This window comes from Triticum urartu, chromosome 4, assembly GCF_003073215.2.
Source record: "Triticum urartu cultivar G1812 chromosome 4, Tu2.1, whole genome shotgun sequence".
In the NCBI taxonomy this organism is placed as follows: domain Eukaryota; kingdom Viridiplantae; phylum Streptophyta; class Magnoliopsida; order Poales; family Poaceae; genus Triticum; species Triticum urartu.
In genome coordinates, this window is record NC_053025.1 from 26,317,307 (window position 1) to 26,336,888 (window position 19,582).

General features: G+C 44.7%; 1 protein-coding gene across 1 annotated transcript; it reads right to left on the reverse strand.

The window, feature by feature from the left end:
* Positions 1–5,058: 5,058 nt before the first annotated feature.
* On the reverse strand, positions 5,059–6,277 carry LOC125553453 (zinc-finger homeodomain protein 11-like). Its single transcript, XM_048717234.1, has one exon. The coding sequence runs from the start codon at positions 5,945–5,947 to the stop codon at positions 5,237–5,239; it is 711 nt and encodes a 236-aa protein (XP_048573191.1). The 5' UTR covers positions 5,948–6,277; the 3' UTR covers positions 5,059–5,236.
* Positions 6,278–19,582: the final 13,305 nt, after the last annotated feature.

Consider the following 19,582-nt stretch of genomic DNA (forward strand, 5'->3'; position numbering starts at 1 on the left):
TGAACAGTAAGTTCAGGAAAAGTAGCAACAACAAAAATAATAATCAGAATCAGTATTTTTGTTGGAAGTTTAGTTATTTGCTACTCCCTCCGTCCGGAAATACTTGTCATCAAAATGAATAAAAGGGGATGTATCTAGATATATTTTAGTTTTAGATACATATCTTTTTATCCATTTTGATGACAAGTATTTTCGGACGGAGGGAGTACTTAGGACCGTACGTTTGCATTTCACCTCGATCAGCCAGGGCCAGGGTTGATGTTCCGAATCTAAACACATCCTGATAAGATTTTGCCAGAACAAAGAAAACACATCCTGATAAGATTTTGCCAGAACAAAGAAAACACATCCTGATAAGATTTTGACTTGACATTCTTCTCAAGTCATGCACTATGTGGTGCCAACAAAGGCCATTGGTAAGTACTAGTACTCCGTAAATAAATATAAGACGTCTTAGGTCAGAGGCTGATTGGTTTGCTACCACCGTTTGGCTGTCAATATTTGGCAAGCTAACATTTGGTAAAATCAAAAGTTGCCAACATTTGACAACCGTTTATGAGATTGATAACGAAAGTTGGTATGCAACCAATAGCTAGTCAACATTTGGTAGTTATTAAAATTTGGCATTAAACCAATTAGCCTCTGAATACGTAGCTCCAGGATGTAGAAACAACAAAAAGCTCTTAAATTTCCGCGTGGAATTCTCCTACAAACTCTCGTCGGCGGTCAACCATGCTGTCGTGGGATCTACTCCGTCCGTTCCACAATACAAGAATGTTTTTGACATTGTTCTTAGTGTCAAAAACGTTGTTGTATCATGGAAGGGACCGAGGGAGTATGTATCACCAGCTAGTACTTCCTCCGTTCGGAAATACTTGTCCTAGAAATGGTTATATCTAGACTTGTTTTAGTTCTAGATACAACTATTTCTAAGACAAGTATTTCCGAACAGAGGAAGTAGTATAGTACGTGCCCGTGCGTGTCGCGACATGAGTGCTTACGAAGAGAGAAGATCACATGAAAGATGAATCGAATCTTATGGGACGGTACTGGTGCACCGTAGACACCACTGGTGTTTCGGACTGTAGCCGGCAGCCCTGTGCAGTCGATCCGATTGGCCCCGCCCCCGCGGCTACGGGAGAAGAGACGAGGCCAGGGCAGGCGCCCCGCTGCCGCTGTTGAGCTGCTGTCGCACGTCGAGAGGAGGGCACTGCCTGGAGTATTTCTCTTGTACCGGCGATACTGTTTGGCCGCAACCCCGCGTCGCGCCAGGGAGCGAATCCGCCGTGCGGATCGCCTCGCCGTGGCCCCGGGCCTGGATACGGCGTCCGGTCCGGGACCGGCGAGCTCCGACGCCTCGCCTCGGCGGCTAGCGGCGGAGCACGTAGCGCGGCGGCTTTTGCAGCGCTGCATCAGTTCGGTCGCATGCCTGCCGTCGTGTTGCTGCTGCGCGGCGCAGGAGGCGGTCGCCTGACTGCTCGCTGCGTACGGCGGCCGTGGCGGTGGCGACGTACCGCCTCATGCCGTGCGGTGCGGCGGTCATCTTTACTTCACCGGGCCGCCGGGGTACGCAGGCAGTACTCGTTTTGGACGATGCGTGCAGTGCAGTGCAGTACAAGCGCTGAGGTGAGTTTGGACTTTGGGCCAGGTTCGTGACGACGCGGATCCGATCCGGGCTGTCACGTTTCGGACCCGTGTCCTATGAGTGATGATGTGAGTGTAGTCGCTGCTATGATCATGTGATGTTCACTCGGCCGGTGTGGGGGAAGGTGGCCAGTCAAAGGCTTCAGACTTGGGCGTCTCCCGGTGCGGTGCACCCAAGTGCCAGGTCTCTCTCTGCATGGTTCCGGAGAGCGAGCGGCAGCCAGTGATGTGACACATCGGGACAAAGCAAGTAAACACCCTGCGATGATGACGTGTAACCTTGAGAACGTCTCCTCGATTTTGGCATGTGGCACATACGCAGAAGATTTTAGTTGCTCATATCTTCCTCCTAGCATTTTTGCAGTTGTGTGCGTGTGTATGCCTCTACAATGTGTTTGGCATCTAAAAAAATTAATTTTCTAAGGCAGAGTCTTGGAGTATTTCGATCCATAGGCAATATAGGCTTGAGTCAGCAAATAATTTTCATTTGCATTATCCATGGAACACCTTATATGTACTCCCTCCGCTTCTTTTTAGTCTGCATATAAGATTTGGTTAAAGTCAAACTTTGTAATGTTTGACCAATTTTATAGAAAAAAATATCAACATCTACAATACTAAAGCTATATGGCATGAAAATTAATTTCATGATGCATCTAACAATGTTGATTTCATATTGTGAATCTTGATTTTTTTTATAAATTTAGTCAAAGTTTGACTTTGACCAAATCTTATATGCAGACTAAAAGGAAACGGAGGGATTACGTGAAGAAGTTATTTCTCAATAATCAAGTGATGAAGTTTGGCTGTCCATGTGAAGAAAAAGCTCTTTAGAGGAACCATCCCTTTTTCCTAAGGCTAGGGGGCATCACATCTTGTCTTATAAAAGACTAGTTATCTTTCTGGAAGGGGATCTAAGTTGTGCTCCCTAGAAAATAATTGGCCAGTGAGAACCACTTTACAATAGCGGGGTGGTAGACACATGAATGTATATATCTCCGTATTTGTGCCTATTTTTTTTTCACACAGTCCCGATGGTGAGACATAGACGTCGCAGTCAGCCATTGTGTCTCCGACAAGCCCAAGCTAGGGCTTGGCCGGAGACAGGGCCACCGTGGCCTGCTACTGGCGTCGAAGGATATGATTGAGGTTGACTGGTTCGGGTGCGGGGGTTCCCGACGCTAAGGTGAATGTGATGTTCGGGGGGAAGGTCGGGGTGGCGACAACTTGGCAGAGGGGCGGTGAAGCACATGCGATAGCATAACCACATAGGTGGCGGGGTCCTGCGGTTCAGCTGCCGTCAGGGGAGGTAGGGTCGTTGGGGTAGAAGGAGGAAGACGACAGAAGAAGAAGAAGGGCACTCGGTCATCGGATCCCTGATAGAACGATACAGAAAAAGGTGACCGGAAGCAAATGAAAATCTAATCACCTTTGAAATATTCCGCGCCATAAGTCTCACTCGTACGGGTTTAAACTCTACTGCATTTTTGCATCACAGGGTGTTCGGTGTGAATTTTGTGGGATCACCAATTTATCCCTGATACCCACCAATTGTTCTCCCATGTGTTACTAGTAGTGGACGTGTTCTTGCGCATGTCTTTCTATAAGTGACCCAAAATGACAAGAATACCAGCATATGGTTAGATTTTGCAGAATTTGATCCAATCACTCTTGGTTTCGCGATTTGCGTGTGGACGTTCTTACCCTTTACTAGACGATATCTTCTCGAACGGAACATAAAATGTTAGCCGACAGAACAATAGATTAATCCATCTAATGCAGCGGTAGGAAGTAGCTAGAAACAGTCTGATCTATCCCTGGCCATACCTCGATATATATCCCATGATTACATATATTCCTCTCACGGCCATGCATCTCGCCACATGAGATCACAGTACATGATCGCATACGGACACACACTCGAGTTAGCTGATACCCGTTCCAGCTTCACCCCATCCCACGCATTACTCCACTAAGATCAGTCTATATATAGCATTATCACCGTACCCGTTGCAACCCACATGCCCAATCACATGCGACGCCCTGCATGATCGTAAATAGTACGATCGATCGAGATGGTTCTGCTCGGAATTAGTACGTGAGTTATTTCGTTTGACAAACCCACGGCCGTACGCACAAACCAGATACAGCTAGCTCCTGCATTCAAACCCGAGCTTACGGTGTACTGAACGATCTCTAGTTATTTTGTGTTGGTTCGTTGTGTACTTGTGTTGCTCTTCATCTCTCATCAGTAAATGATTATTTATGGGACTTCGTACTTCGGCAAACCGGCCACAATGCCTGGCAAGCCTTGCTCTGTGGTAATGTGCATATCTCCCTTGCTTAATCTAAGGATATAGGCAACCATTCTTAATAATATTTATGTATTTTTATGTGATGTTATAGGATTTTAGAACTATACTACTGCAGTCTATAATAGAAATGGTGAACGAATCTGAAGTTGGAGGCATCGATCTGGTCTATATACCAAAGAGTAACATTTAAATAGTATTACCTCCATCCCATGATATAAGAGCGTTTTGACACCAAAACACTTTATATTATGGGACGAAGGGAGTAACTGATATGTCTCTAACTAATTTTTATTAATGCAAAACTACAAGTAGAAATGCATAAACTATGATCAATAGTATGCGATACCTATATAAGTAAAATTGCAGGTGCCGCATATTATCGATCAAATGAGATAGGAGACCAAAAGAGGACCATGTGGCTGTCTGGAAAATATATTCGAGAAGTGATAACCCTGGCTGTTTGAAAGATTACACTGCACTCATTTATGCAGCACAAATCAGGCTGTTTGGAATATGTTGGCTCATCAGAATGGATTAAAACATGATGAACCCTCAGCCTCTTTGGAACACAGGAATAAATTGCCATGGCTTAGTACTTCCTATCTTGAACCGAAAAAAAGGCAATAAAGTTGTTTCATTGCACCGCTAAGAACACAAAAATTCTCCAAGATGTTTGACCTCTTGGTAAAAGAAAATCTGAATTAGTACGTAGGAGAATAATGAATTTTGGAAGTTCAATTGTTCTGAACCAAATACTTCATAGGAAAGGAAAACCATATACTCCCTGCGCTCCATATTACTTGGCGCTCAAATGGATGTATGGATCGAAAGGGAGTACGTATATTTTTATTGCGAGTCCCGCCATTCAGAGGAGTGTAGTGGGGCAACCTAGCCTTCTCAAGCAAGTTTATTACTCTCCATCTTTCATGAATAAACTCAATGAGTCCTTGCCAGATCAAGCTAAACTAAGTGCAAAGGGAAATTAAGCATGCATGGCTCATTTGTACTAGTTCATAGCCCATATGCATTTCAAGTGGACAATCAAGTATACCAAGTAAAGACACGAGCCTCCTTTGAGGGTAACAACAAAATCAATTGATTAATTACCAAAATAACACATCATTAGGATCGATCACTGTTAAACACAATTAATCTCATCGTCAAGAATCAACCGGCCGATCGAAGAAAAAAATGCCGAAGAAATCAGCGAAGAAGAACGAGTTAAATTATCCCAGCCTAGCCATGCCACCCCACTACACGTAGGAAGAAGAGAACTGCTACATGCACATCTCGCTGCCCCTCACCTCCTCGTCGTCCTCACCGTCGCCACCCATCGCCGGCGACATGCCCCCCGCACCTCCACCTCCACCTCCGCCGCCACGCGTGGTCGACGACGACGTCTGGGCGCCGGCGCCACCGCTGCCGCCGACACCGGCCTTGTGGTTGTGCATCCAGACCTTGAAGACCTGCCTGGTGACCCCGATCTCCCGGCAGAAGCGAGCGACCTCGTCGTCCCCCGGCGCGCGGCCGGGCTCGCGCTTGGGCATCCGCCACCCCAGCCGCTCCGCGAACCGCAGCATCCGCGCCTTCTGCTCGTCTGTGAACTTGGTCCGCGTCCGCCGCCTGCTGCCCCCGCCGCTGTGCGACCCGCCGCCGTCGCCGCCGCCCATGGCGACCCCAGGCCCAGAGGGGCCGGCCATTGCCAGGTGGTGGTGCATGTAGCCCGGCGGGGCGCCGGGAGAGGGCAGCATTAGCGGCGCGTGCTGGCTGGCGGCGCCGGGAGAGGCCGTGCCGTCGAGGAACGCCTTGCGGTGGAAGTTGCGGTGGCAGCCGCAGGCGGCGCAGAGGAGCGCGGCCGGCTGGCTGTCGTCGGGGGTGTACTCGCAGCAGCCGTCGGAGGCGTAGGTGCCCAGCTTCGCCGCGTGGTTGCGCAGGCACTCCCTGTACACCTCCCGCGCCCGCTCCTGCTGGTGCTGCAGCTGCTCCATTGCTCTCTTCTCCCTCCCTCCCTCTTTCTTGCCTTCTTCTTCCTCTTCCCCTTTGCTCCTCTCTCTCTCTCTCTCTCTCTCTCTCTCTCTACTTCTACTATGTGGCCCGTTCAGCAGCAGCTGTGCATGCTACGTGGGAGCTTGAGAGGAGCTGTAAGTTTCTGCTGGGTATGTAGTGGAAGAAGTACTGCTGGTACTCAAGCATAATGTGGAGATGTGCAAAGCTTGTTGTGGTGGCTTGGTAGTTCGGTGCACGTCGAGATGGTAGATTTGCCGTGTGTTGTTCTTGATTCTTGCAATATATTTTGTGATCCTGGCATTTTGGGTGTAGGGGTACTGCTTCTTGCTGCCGCAAGCAAAGGAGGACAGACAGGGCACTGTTTGACTTTCCTCTGTGCTGCCCTTGGAGGGTAGCAGGTGCAATGTTTTGAGCCAGAATCTTTTCAAGATACGATTACACATGGAGTATCTTCCCATGTCGTATTTAGGATGTGCATGCACTTTGCATACATAAGCATGATCCGTAAAGAAATGTAACTTCACAAATGCATTGTGTTTTGAAAACTAACTCTAATGGGCATGCATGTAGATGCGATTAAGAACATTTCTGCTACATTCGCGAAATAAAAAAACATTTCTTCTAATCTCTTACGCTAAGCGCGATTCGGCAGACACAACCGATCTCCCGGATCTATCATATGATTAGATAGGTTAAATAATTAGCAGGAGAAGAATATTTGGTCATCTCCGGTTTCTTCACGATTCTTCGTGAATCGCGAATGAGACGATCAGAGCATTTCTTCATCACAAGATATATTTGGCCATCTATCTTTGGATGAGATGACTGAGGGAGAAATACAAGGGGCCTCCAACAGATGGTGTATCGTAGCATCCATCCCTCAATGTCTATACCAGCCTACTCCCTTGGTTTCAGACTAATTGAAGTTTTGGGTTTATTTAACTTGTTTAAGTTTGACCAACTTTACAAAAAAAAATGTGTTACTCCCTTCGATCCATATTATTTGTCGCTCAAACGGATGTATTACATCTAGATACGTCTGTTTGAGCGACAAGTAATATGGATCAGAGGGAGATCTCAAATACCACTTACATGTAGTATGATTTTTTTGCAAGTATTGTATATCTTATAAAAAATTCTCATGATATTAATATAGTGTTGTAGATGTTGATATTTTTTTTACAGATTTGACCAAACTTAAAGAAAAATTGCACAAACCTAGAACTCAATTATTTTGGAACGTAGGACCTATTCCAATGAAAATTTTACTTGAGTACCATCAGTACATAAGCAAATTTATCCACCCTCACATCTTTTTTGCAATTCGCTCATAAAACTATATTTCAATGAAAATATTGATGTTCAGCAGTGTATTCTCATATCCACACATGTTCTGAATTTGTAATATATTTGACTATGAAGACAGTCGTGGTGACTTTGTCAATCTTAACATCTTGTGCCGGCCCAGTGTCTCGAAGATGTTTATAGAAATAGGGTGTGCATGTGTGTGTGTTATAGAGGCGAGTGCATGTGCGTGTATATGAGCATCTGCGATTGTACCGTGTTAAAGAAAAACTAATATGCCTCCCTTGCACACCAGTTAATAGAACATTCCACGGCATTAGTAATTGTAGTGGGGACTTCACCGCAAAAAAATATTTTTTTAGGGTGCAAAAGAAATAATTCATGTAAGGACCTTCTGCTTGCTATATTTCTAAGAACAATGCTCCATAGTACCCCGCTCTATCATTCCTACGTGCGGCTCCGCTCTATTATACGCATGATGGCTATTAACGGGAGTGGTACAAGGTTGTATAGAGTTTAGTAGGGCGAGGCGCTCATGGAACACCTTGCCTAATTTGGTACTGACGGATATGTTCTTCGGAGAGGGACAAAAGAGCCGGTGGCGCTGAGACTTGAATAATTAGCTCTCGGATCGAGTGCACTGATTACCAGCTCAAGAAAGTCAGTGCCCAGATTAGGATGGGAAATAATTCAGAGTATAAAAATAGGTAAATAACTAATCCGTATAGGAAGTTGTGCCGTGAGACCAAAGAGCGTGCGATATACAAATGCGGCCAGCTGGTTCCATAACGTGGTTTTTTGTCCGCGGAAAGTGCTCCAATCCAACACTACTCCATGCATTTGCACCGTATTCTAATCCAAGAAATATATAAACATGTGGTACATGTAGTTGTCTATGTGGAAGCTCGTCATTTCTCCGCGTGCCATCAAATTCAACATTAATACAAAAGAGAGATGATGCATATTTATGTACTTCCTTCGTTTTTATTTAGTCTGTGTATTAGCTTTGGTTAAAGTCAAATTTTATGAATTTTGACAAAGTTTATAAACAAAAATATTATAACATATATAATAACATATCAATACCCTTAGATTCATTAGTGAATGTGCTTTCATATCATATAAATTTGTTATGGTAGATGTTTATATTTTTTTCTATAAACTTGGTCAAATTTTATGAAGTTTGACTTTAGTCAAACCTACTATGCAGAGTAAATAAAAACGGAGAGAGTATTTTAGAATAAAGCACATAATTGTGTGTGTAGTCAATATTTCAAAACCTCAACCATATTATGTTATGTGCACTACTACTCTCTTTGTCCTAAAATGCAAGACGTTTTTTAACAGTAGGTAGTACTCCCTTCGTCCTAAAATATGTGTTTTAATTTTGTACTAGCTTTAGTACAAAATTGTACTAAGGTTAAGACACTTATTTTGGGACGAAAGGAGTATCTTTTTAGACATACTTTACCTCACATATTGGTTTTTCCAGTTCTTTGTACATACTCCTTCAGTTCAAAAATACTTGTCTTAGAAATGGTTGTGTCTAGACTTATTTTAGTTATAGATACATTTATTTTCAAACATTTCTAGGACAAGTATTTCCAGACGGAAGGAGTATTACATTGTACCTAGACGCAGCAAGCCAATGCATGCATGAGGATTTTAGACAAGAATCAAATGCACCCAACTCCTGGTTGGCATGTGTAGATTGTCTAAATGCAAAGTGAAATGGAACAGAAGAAGTCTATTGCAAGCAGTAAAGTTCGAGCCGGTCAATAATTTGCTGGAGCAAACCCTAATCTTGATCGACTGTTAATTTGGGTAAACGACAAGATTGTGGTTAATCTGACAACCGGTGGGCGAACGCCATCCAGATGATCCCACCCATATAAAAATGTGAACCCACAGTTCCACACACACACGCGGAGCCTCCGTCGCCGTACGTCATTGAGCTTGAGGTCTATAGCCCGCCCATAGGCATGCATGCAGGCAGGCATACTCGGCCGCGAATGCTTCCAACCCACGCGCGACAAGGCCACCAACGGTTGACAGCACGACACGCGAGAAAGCCCCCCTACTACTCCAGCGACCAGCAGGCCACTGAACCTGAGGCTGAGCCCTGACCCGCCCGGTCGGCCTATGACCGCGACGTCGCTTGTAGACCGTCCTTCCCCTCCCCCGCGCAAAGTCCAACCCTGCCGCGTCCGGCGCGCTGGTGCGGCGCGGTGCCGCGCGTGCATCAGTGCATGCACGCGCACGGACGCTGGCCGGGCCACGGACCGGCGCGTGCGTCGAGCGGCGGCACATGGGCACATGCCGACGTGTCGCGGGGATTCGACCGATCGCCCGGCCGCCCGCCGCGGCGACCCACCGGCATGGGCCGCGGCACACGCGACGTGGGGGACGGATGGGGGAGGCAGATCGTCCTCGCGCCACCACTCAGCCGACTGTGCCGAAAACGGCTTAGAAAAGTTATTTTTACTATAATAAACGGCTTAGAAAAATTAGGCGATCTTCCACGTCAACCCTCAAACAACCGTAATTGTCCGGACCGCGTGGTCTGAGCGTATTGTACCATCCAATGCGGCTCTGTATCGGCCCATTGAGTTAAGCGATCCGGATCATGTTCTTCCAACGAACTGAAACAAAACATGAGGGATTTTGTGGGAGTTTGGACGTTCGTCTAGTTAATCAAAAGGCATCAGGTACCGTCTCTATTTTACGTCCGCTCAGAATGGCTAGCATTTGACAGAAGCGTTTACGCTAATTGCGTTACATTTTGTTGGAAGGCAGTGTAGAAGACGTTCCTGCATTTGGCGGAAGGTGCTAATTATGCTTTTGATTAGGTGGTAGATTAGGCGGAGCTTAGTAGCTTCATTTGGCAGAAGCTAGCTTTCCCTCAAATCCTTACGAGTAGCATTTGGCGGAAACTAGTAGCTTAGCTATTAAACAAACTACAAATCGCAGTTGCCGTTTTTTAGGCGAACATTTGTGTTATAGGGTTAGATGAATGTGTCCCGTATCCATGTCCGGAGACCAGTCCGAACCGAATTTCGGACAAATACCATGTCCTATTACAGGTCGGCGCTGGAGATGACCCTACGCCCTAACCAACCACCAGTCGCTCTCCACCGGCCGAGCCGAGCGCGCGCCCATGCCGTGCCGACGCATGCCGGCCGCGCGCGCGCGACAGCCCACGGCAAAAGAGCCCATGCATCGCGCGGTCACGCCCACGCACGCCTTGCCCACTAGCACGGCGGGGGGGTGCACTGCACATCGCAGCGGATGCGGCGTCGTCGTTATTAGGGCCGATCTTATCTGCTTATCCTGGGCGATAATGACGACGGGGCGATGATGCGGCGCTGTGCAGCGTGTCCTGTCCGGTTTCGGTCCAGTCCCCTCGTGGCCGGACACATCGAGCTGCGATTCCAGGGCGGGGGTGAGCTTTTGCGAGCTGGAAAGATACGCTTGACATGGGCGCGACTTGACGGTGCGAGCTCCTCTGTGTCCCGAGCTTTCGACCCGGGTGCGCATTTCAAATGGATCGCGCGCGCGCCCTCGAAGACAATATGTGTGGAGAATGTACGTAGTCCGATAACATGTTTCTTATATAAACGGGTGTGGTTGGTATGGAGTGAGTGGTGCTCGAGTACCAGGGAGGCCATTATTTTCAAAACGTCAAAAGGCCCATTTAAAAGTTTCAAAAAACTCGACTCTTTTTCATGAAAACTTATGTGTGTTCGGTACGAACGTGTAAAAAGTCGTTACAAACTATTGTGATTTGTAGGCTGTACAAAAAAAAATCCGACCAAACAACAAAAAAGGTCGGTCCATTTTGGAAACATGTATTTGTGTTTTTTTTATACACGTCATTTGAAGGTATAATGTTATGGAATTTTACACATGCATTGTATGCATGTGTGCGCATGTTCACAAAAAAATTGGCACCATGGAAATTGGTATTTTGAAAACGAGCTCCCTGCAGCTCGAGCGCCGTTAGTATTTTTTAGTGTGGTATACATCTGATCCATGGGTAATTCTATTGTTAATTTGGTGCATGTTCTGTTCTTACCTCCATGTAACACTATCTTCCTCGAAAATACTCTTCTTATCTCGGGCTCAGATGCACCACTATGAACTGTGAAATCGTAAAAAGTAATACTCCCTCTATTCCTAAATGTAGTGCGCAGAGGAAAGTTCAAAAGTCAAACTCCCCCTATTTTGACTACATTTATAGAGGACAAATATCTACATCTACAGTATTAAGTAAATATCATTAGATGCATCATTAAGCATATATTTATATTATATTTGTTTGGTACTATGTTTGTTGATACTTTTCTCACTAAACTTGGTCAAACTAAACAATGTTTGACTTCTAGGAAATTTCATGCGCACTACATTTAGGAGTAGAGGGAGTAAGAAACTATCATAGAAATCAGCTTTTTTACAACAAATATTGTTTAATGTTCTGCCTGCGTACATATTTTTTATGAAGAGAAAACATTCCTAATGCTCTGGAAAAAGAATCAGTGCTCAAAAATTCTTTCAGAAAAAGTCTTTTGAGAGCATCGATTTTGTCTTTGTTCTCCTAGAGCATTGGGAATGTTTTTTCTTCATGAAAATTTGCTCGTACGCAAATATTTTTACTATTTTGTGATTTCACTGTTCATGAGGGTGCATGTGAGATCTAGATCGGAAACTCCGTACCCTATCTTCCTCAAATACTCAACTGGTTTCCTAATTACCATATACAATCCGTATAACTATAGTATGTTTAGCCTCTATCATACTATGTTCTGCTCGGGCTTGATCCTCTGAAAACATTTGATCTGGTCTTCGGTGGCTTGATCTGACGACAGTGACACTTGTAAGTCACAACCATCCTTGAGGCGTTGCTTTTGGGTAACCTTTCTTGGAGTAGTTGTGTTGTCAAGGCTGATGGTATATGTCTTTTATTTTTGTTTTCTTCTTCCTTTTTCGTTGTTGTGTGATTTCTCAACATCATGTCGTTGTAGAGGTTGGGTGTGTTTAGTATCATCTTAATATTAATATATTATCCTTTACTGAAAAATTTCCTACCACCTAAATTATAATAAATGCAATGCCATAACTTTAGGCCACCAATTTTTAGTTTGGTTGTACCGCTTTAAACTCGGGCGCACCAGATATCTGTGGTGTCAAAAGAAGCAAGTCAAACTTGTGTGGTTTTCTAGCTTGGGAATTTAGGGATTGTTGTGTCACAGAAGTAGACCTTTTCTTTAAGAAATTATATGATCCATGTATGATAGTACAATAGTATGGAACACGAACAATTGCATTACTTTAGGTACACTGGCTGGTCGATCGAAAGGTATCAGAACACCGAATGTGCTGCATTAGTTGTTAGAAAATCCACAAAACAAAGAAGTTCTCATGTCTCCTCTCCTGTTGTCTCCGTAGTGGAAGCAAAACTTGACGAGGAAACGTTCTTCCCACTACGATAATAGATAAAGCCGGTCATATATAGCTTCACGTGGTCCGATGTAGATCCACAGTACCACCATAATGCCCAGAGATCTCAAGACGACACACACAACGCTCGACTTGAGAATGTTGTTTGTGCTTAGCACTAGCACGCCATGCGCGTTCGTACCATAATCCCATACGATCTGCAAAATCGACATGTCAACGAATCAAACAACGTTAACAAACAATGCGTGCGCCCATTTGCAATTTTTTTTTGAACGAGCGCCCATTTGCAATTTTAAGTAGGTGTTCCTCCCAGGGGCACAGCAGTCGCTAGATTAAAATTCAGAGCTGCTAGCATCATCCAGGCTGGTGAACTTGCTGGGAACTACTCCAGTGTGTAACCGTTGCCGGATCCACGGTAGACCACATCGATTCCTTTGACTTTGCATTTTCTTTTCGTTCAAACTGAAGTTATAAATGTAAGTATTCAGAGTTTAGTAGCCCATGGACCATTTCGAGAGCGTTGGATAGGTTCGTTGTGCACCAATTTTTTTAGGGTAGGTTATGTTTTTAGAGGGCGATTTTCATGGTCAGTTTCCATATACTCCCTCCGTTTCAAATTACTCGTCGCAGAAATGGATGTATCTACAACTAAAATACATCTAGATACATTCATACCTGTGACAAGTAATTCAGAACGGAGGGAGTACTATGTAATGTTGTTTTGTGAGGAGGAAAAATATATTTTTCAACCTCAAATCATTTTTTTTGACAAATGATACATTATTTAATCAACTGTGAGAACCAACGTATCAGATACAATAAACAAGACCTAACTTAACTATTTCATGGGCAACGTGATTGCTCTCTCTATTATAATGAGCGAACAAATTATGATTAAAGTTCCGAGTTTGTACCCTGAAGTTTAAAAAACCATATGATTTGTACCCTGAAGTTAATAAGAGCATCTCTAGCAGATCATTTAAAACCTGCCGGCCCTTATAATTTCGGTCGATTTACAGAATTCGGTAAAATATCGGCCCGAATAGATCTGATAAATAAATCCTGGCCCGTAAAATATATACAGGCGGCCCGTAAAACCCCAGCTCCGCCACTATATTTACCGTATCCCACCCGATTTAGAGTTCCTATTCAGCATTTGTTGCACCCTCCTCCGCTGCAACCCCCCCCCCCCCGCCGCTCGAGCGCCAAATCCACCCTCTCCGATGACCGTTTCTAGCGCGCACAACCCATTTCCGAGTACATCCATGTCGAGCGGAGGTCGTGGGCGTGGTGGTCATGGGGGCCGCGGCGGCTCACTGCCACACAAGCGAGCCCACCACGATGACAAGGCCGACAACTCCCTCCATCCCCCGGTCGAGGCATGACACTCCAAGCGGGTGCAGGAGCATGACGCCCTCTCCCGCAGCAGCGGACGGAGGGCGTGGAGCAAGTTCGACGAGATGGGTCCCTCCTTTGGCCGGCCACCAATGGGATCCGCAAGGCGTAGCTTGAGCTCCACGAGGCGAATGAGGTGGTGGCAGCCGGTGAAGAAGGTGCTGCTGCGCGGCTCGAGGGTGCCAAGGAGGGGTACGAGCTCACGTATGTTCTATCCAACTCCGCGGCCGAGTACTACCTTAACTTGAAGCCCTAGAGTAGTTTAGATTAGGTTTATCTACTATGTTTTTAAGTTTGTGTGTTCAAATGTGTGATGAACTCCGGTGAACTATGGTGGCGTGAAGTTTAAGTTTAAATTATGCAGTATTGTATACCGGATTTGTTCTTTCGTGCCTTCCGTTGTACCACAAATTCGTTTTATATGATCCCTTAAACAAAATTTGTGGTATCGTGTTTTAGAGGATCTGCTAGAGATTCTCTAAACTAGTTTAATGTAGCCCTTGAGTGGATTTACGTCACATTTAGGATGGTTTTGCACTTGAGCTGCTGACTTGCAAAAATCCCCCCCCCCCGCCACTCGCCCATGGCGCTCTTGCTGGTTCTTAGAGCACCATTTCACCTTGATTAGCACGCTGAAGATCTACACTCACCTCCACCGCTCTCTTTCCTTCTCACCGCGTTGCCTCGCGCATAGCTCGACCAACACAGATAACACACGCTCACAACACCAAGCCACACGAGCGAGTGCGCTTGGGCAAGCGATGGCCCAGCAATCATAGGCTCCCAGCCATCCCCGAGCACAACTCAATCCAATCTCGAGCTTCGCCTCCTCCCTTGTACTCCTCCCGCCGCTCCAATTTAGCCTAGGCCCGTTCCTTCTCCGCCTTCGTGGCTGCCAATGACGTTGCCCAGCCCCTGGTGCGTCTCCCACTCGCTCGCTTGCCATCCCGATGGTAGATTTTCTTCTCCTCAAGTTGCTATAACTAGTCCAGTGTTCTTAGAGAACAATCGGCTCTTTTTAATAAACTTGGTAAATCATATAATTTTCATGGATTTTAAAAATGCTCATGAATTTGAGAAAATGATCACGAATATGAAAAAAATCATGAATTTGAAAAATATTATGATACTTTAAAAAAATATTACGAACTTGAAAAAAATCACAAATTTGACAAATGTTGACAAATTTGAAAGAAAAATCATAAATTCTTAAGAAAATATGTGGATTGAAATGTTCATAAATTTATAAAAGAAAACTAAATAGATTTTAAAATATAAAAAAGGAAAGTAAAAAAGCAAAAGGAAAAGGAAAAAAACAAAGAGAAAAAGCTTGGGTCACAAGAGCTTATGTGAGGACGATACCTTAGATGAGCCGGCCCACATTGAATCGAACGGGGTGTACGCTATCTACAATCTCTACCTAATAATAATGGGCTATTGGAAAATTGCACCTAAAATTATAAAATATTACCCAGCAATGCCACCTATAAATGATAAAAAGCGTTTCACACAGGAATCCCTCACCTGGGCTGGCCCATGCAATAGGGGCCTTCTATATCGCGCTATGCGCGCTGGGAGAAGACGCAACACGTGTGTTTGAACCGGCCCATGTCTGGGCAGCCTGTTTTTTAAATTTCATTTTCTATTTTTCATTTTTCTATTAATTTTTTCTACTCAATAATTTAAAAAATGTTCACAATTTCAGACTTCAGAAAAGCACCGAGATATAAGAAAAATAAATTTTTTCAATAAAATGTTTAACAAATCATAAAATATTTGTTGATTCAAAAAATGTTCACGATTATGTAAAAGATGTTTGATTATTCCAAAAATGTTCGAAATTTTGAAATAAATGTTTATGAAATTAAAAAATTATGATTTTTTAAACAGTTCATGTATTATAAAAGTTAATGAAATTGAACAAAATTTTGTAATTAAAAAAATGTTCATTAATGGAAAAATATCATAAAAATGCAAAATCTGTTCGTGACCTACAAAATACTGCCTCCGTTCCTTGATATAAGGTGTATAGATTTTTTAGAAAAAGTTCGAAATATAAGGTGTCTTGCGTTGCACCACTCGTTTGAATATTTTTTTAGGGATTTGATTACATTTACTTATATTAGGAAAACTCCTCTATTTTCTCATGTCAATTAGTCAGGTGTAATCTCGCCCAAAACTTGTGAAATTTTCACTCCATGTGCGTTCTTTAATTTTCGTGCCAAAAACTATACACCCTATATTTAGGAACAGAGGGAGTAGTTTATTCATTCATAGAATGTTCATTGATTCATAAATTGTTTGTTAAATAAAAATAAAATGTTTGTTAAATCAAAAGAATGTTCATGAATTTCAAAAATGGTTTCGCCAATTTCCACAAAAATGTTCGCTGATCCTAGAAAATTGTTTAAAAAATCACATTTTTTTGCAAATAGCATAAAATGTTCATGAATTCAACAAATATTTTTTTTATTTTAGAAAATGTTCGGAAATTTGTAGAAGTGTTAACAAATTTAAAAAATATTCACGATGTCAACTATGTACACAAGTTTAATTTTTTCATGATTTCACGAAAATTGAGAGTGATTGTGTATATTGATGATGCAGCAAAATGTGATCATGAGCATTGGAAATTATGATTTTCTTTTTCTTCCGTTGCAACGCACGGACCCTTTTGCTAGTGAAGCCTATATTTCACGCCTTAAGTGCCGAGTAGGCTTTTCCACCGCACTTGAAACTGTGCAAAAGATAAACCTTGATGTTACCAACCATCTCCATCCAATCTTATTCCGTGACGAGAATAGAACAGACTGACACTCCAAATTTTAAAAGACACCACCACATCAAAATTGCTCGAATCACAGCACCTCAGGATGTAAAGTGGTGGCGGCATCCACATGTCCTGCCACCCACGAAATTAAATCTAAATAGCATACGTGAGTGCCCAGTAAAATTAAATGACATGCGGGATAGCCCATGGAGTCCAGCCGCGTTGTTGTTTTAATTCCCGGCCAGAGCGGGAAAACGCCATTCTCTAGTGCTCCGAGCCCTAAAAAAGAGTGCTTTCCACCGATCGTCACCCGCCCTTCCTCTCCATCGAGCAGCACCTCTTCCTCGTCTTCTCAGCCTCCACGAGGCACCAACAGCCGCCGAACTAGGAAGCACCGCCGTCTCACACCCCCGGCCAGGTGCCACCGAACTCGACTCCGTCCCAAGAACCAGTACCCTGACAGTAACTTCCGCCCTGTTCAGAGTATCTCCACTCCACAGCTCCACTCCGGGAGCAGGTGGAGTTAGAGTGGAAAACGGCGGAGCGCCTGTTTCCTGGCTCTCCAGCTCCCCGTATTTCGTGGAGTTAGCGGGATTCCGAACAGGGCCTTCATCGGCCGCCGCCCCCTCCAGCTCCCACCGAATTCTTACTTGATCTGCTAATTGATCCATTGTATCCGTATTTCTAGTTTCTGCTTTGTAATGCATGGTACTATCTACTATGGTAGTACATGGAAGCTGGATGTGGATGGAGATGCAACATAAGTGGTGGCCGGTGCGGGCAAGTCCCAGAATGTCCAGCAATTTGTCCACTTACATCCTGAACAGTGGCTATTGTCAGGCGTCAGTCCAAAACCTCAGATCCCCTCCCTCGTGACAAGGTTGATGCTGACGACGCGGATCAGCCCGATTATTCCCAGGTTGAGCCCCCTGCAGAGTTCATCAAAACGGAAGGAAATCGACGAAATCAGAACCACTTCGCTAGAAAATGAACACTGACATGGACAGAAAGGAAAAGAAGTTTTCCCATGCCAATGCAGGTTTCAGGCTCATTGACTCATCGTAAGCCAGAAATTTAGTTCAACCCAATCCTTTTTCACACTCAATTCAGATATCACCGGCTTTCCTTTGGCGATCAACTGGAGTACAAACTGAAGAGGTTGGCATAGGACATGAGCTTAAGGTAGGATTGCATCTCCACGTCCAATTATGAATGATCTACTATGAATCTATGATGCAACGTGGATGAACCCCGACTACCAACCAAGGTCTTCACCCGCGTCTATTCGGACAAGGATGCGTAGGCAAGCAAGAGCATCTCGAACAGATGATGTAAAACAGCTGCGGTGCCCAAAAAACTGCGTTTGAGGCATTTGGGTAAAAAACTAGCTCCAATAGATATGCATCTCTATTTGGTGATGAAATTTTGTTTGGGAACCCCAAATTTTAGCTCCAAGTGCTGCATATTCGCAGCATTACTAGTGGCTGCCTAAATTTTTACGGCTGTGGTGGGAACCCAATCGCCAGTGTGAACTTCCACCACTGCCTCACCCCCACCTCACCGGCAGATTCCGGCCACCGCCGCCACCACTCCGCCGACCACTGTGAACCGCCGCCACCACCACTCCGCCACCACCATGAACCCCCGCCGCCACCACTCCACCGGCCACCGTGAACCCAGCCACCACCCCACTGCCCCATCCCGCCCCTCGGCGACCTCCACCACGGTGCCCGCCCCTCGACAACCTCCGTTGCGCCGCCGGCCCCAAGCACCTCGCCGTTGTCCCTGAGCTCTTGCAACCGGCCCCCAACTTCCCCACCGCCGGATTCCGCTATCACCATCGCCATCCCACCGAGTTCCTCCCTGCCGTCAGATCCGCCTCTTGGCCTCCCCACTGTTACGGCAGAAAATTTTCTGATGCCCAAAGACTCTCTTGCCCTAAAATCATTTTTGGGCACTAACTTTTACATCATCTGTTGGAGATGCTCTAAGGATGAATAATTGAAGACAAAGGCATGTCCCTATGTGCAGGAGGTTGAAGAAGCACTCCAAAGCTACTCAACAACATGTTGTCGGTGAGCATCAATAGAATACGCTCATCAGTTGAAAGAAAAAAAAGAAGCCGCTCATTATGCGTTGAGCACTGGCTACCTACCCACATTATCGATGTTCGGTTAACTACTACTATATATCCATAAAATCAAATGTGCTATACATTTTCCATGGCTGAGAATTCCCTAAGAAACTAAAACACACTACTCCCTACTATCCAAAATAAGTGTCGCAATTTTGAACTAAGGTTAGTTCAACTTTTGTTCAAAACTGCGACACTTATTATGGATCAGAGGGAGTACAAATTAAGTGGATCTCTATTGCTTCCCATCCACAAGGATTCGGATGTCAAAATCATCTAAATTATCTGCATATGGACCAGTTGGAGGAAAGAGATAATTGCAGGGTTGCTCATTGCCAAGCAAACAAACATACCCAAGCTTGGCGTAGCCGTGTTGAAGTACAAGAACCTGGAGACTACAAACTTAAAACAGTGGGAAATAAGCCACAATAATAAAATACTTATCTTACTAGTTAAAGGTGGCAGCACCACAGTTCATTTTTTCCATGTGTTTATCTGGGGCATGTTTAGAAAACTTGGGATAGCAAGATGAAACTCATGGCATACCTTTCTACT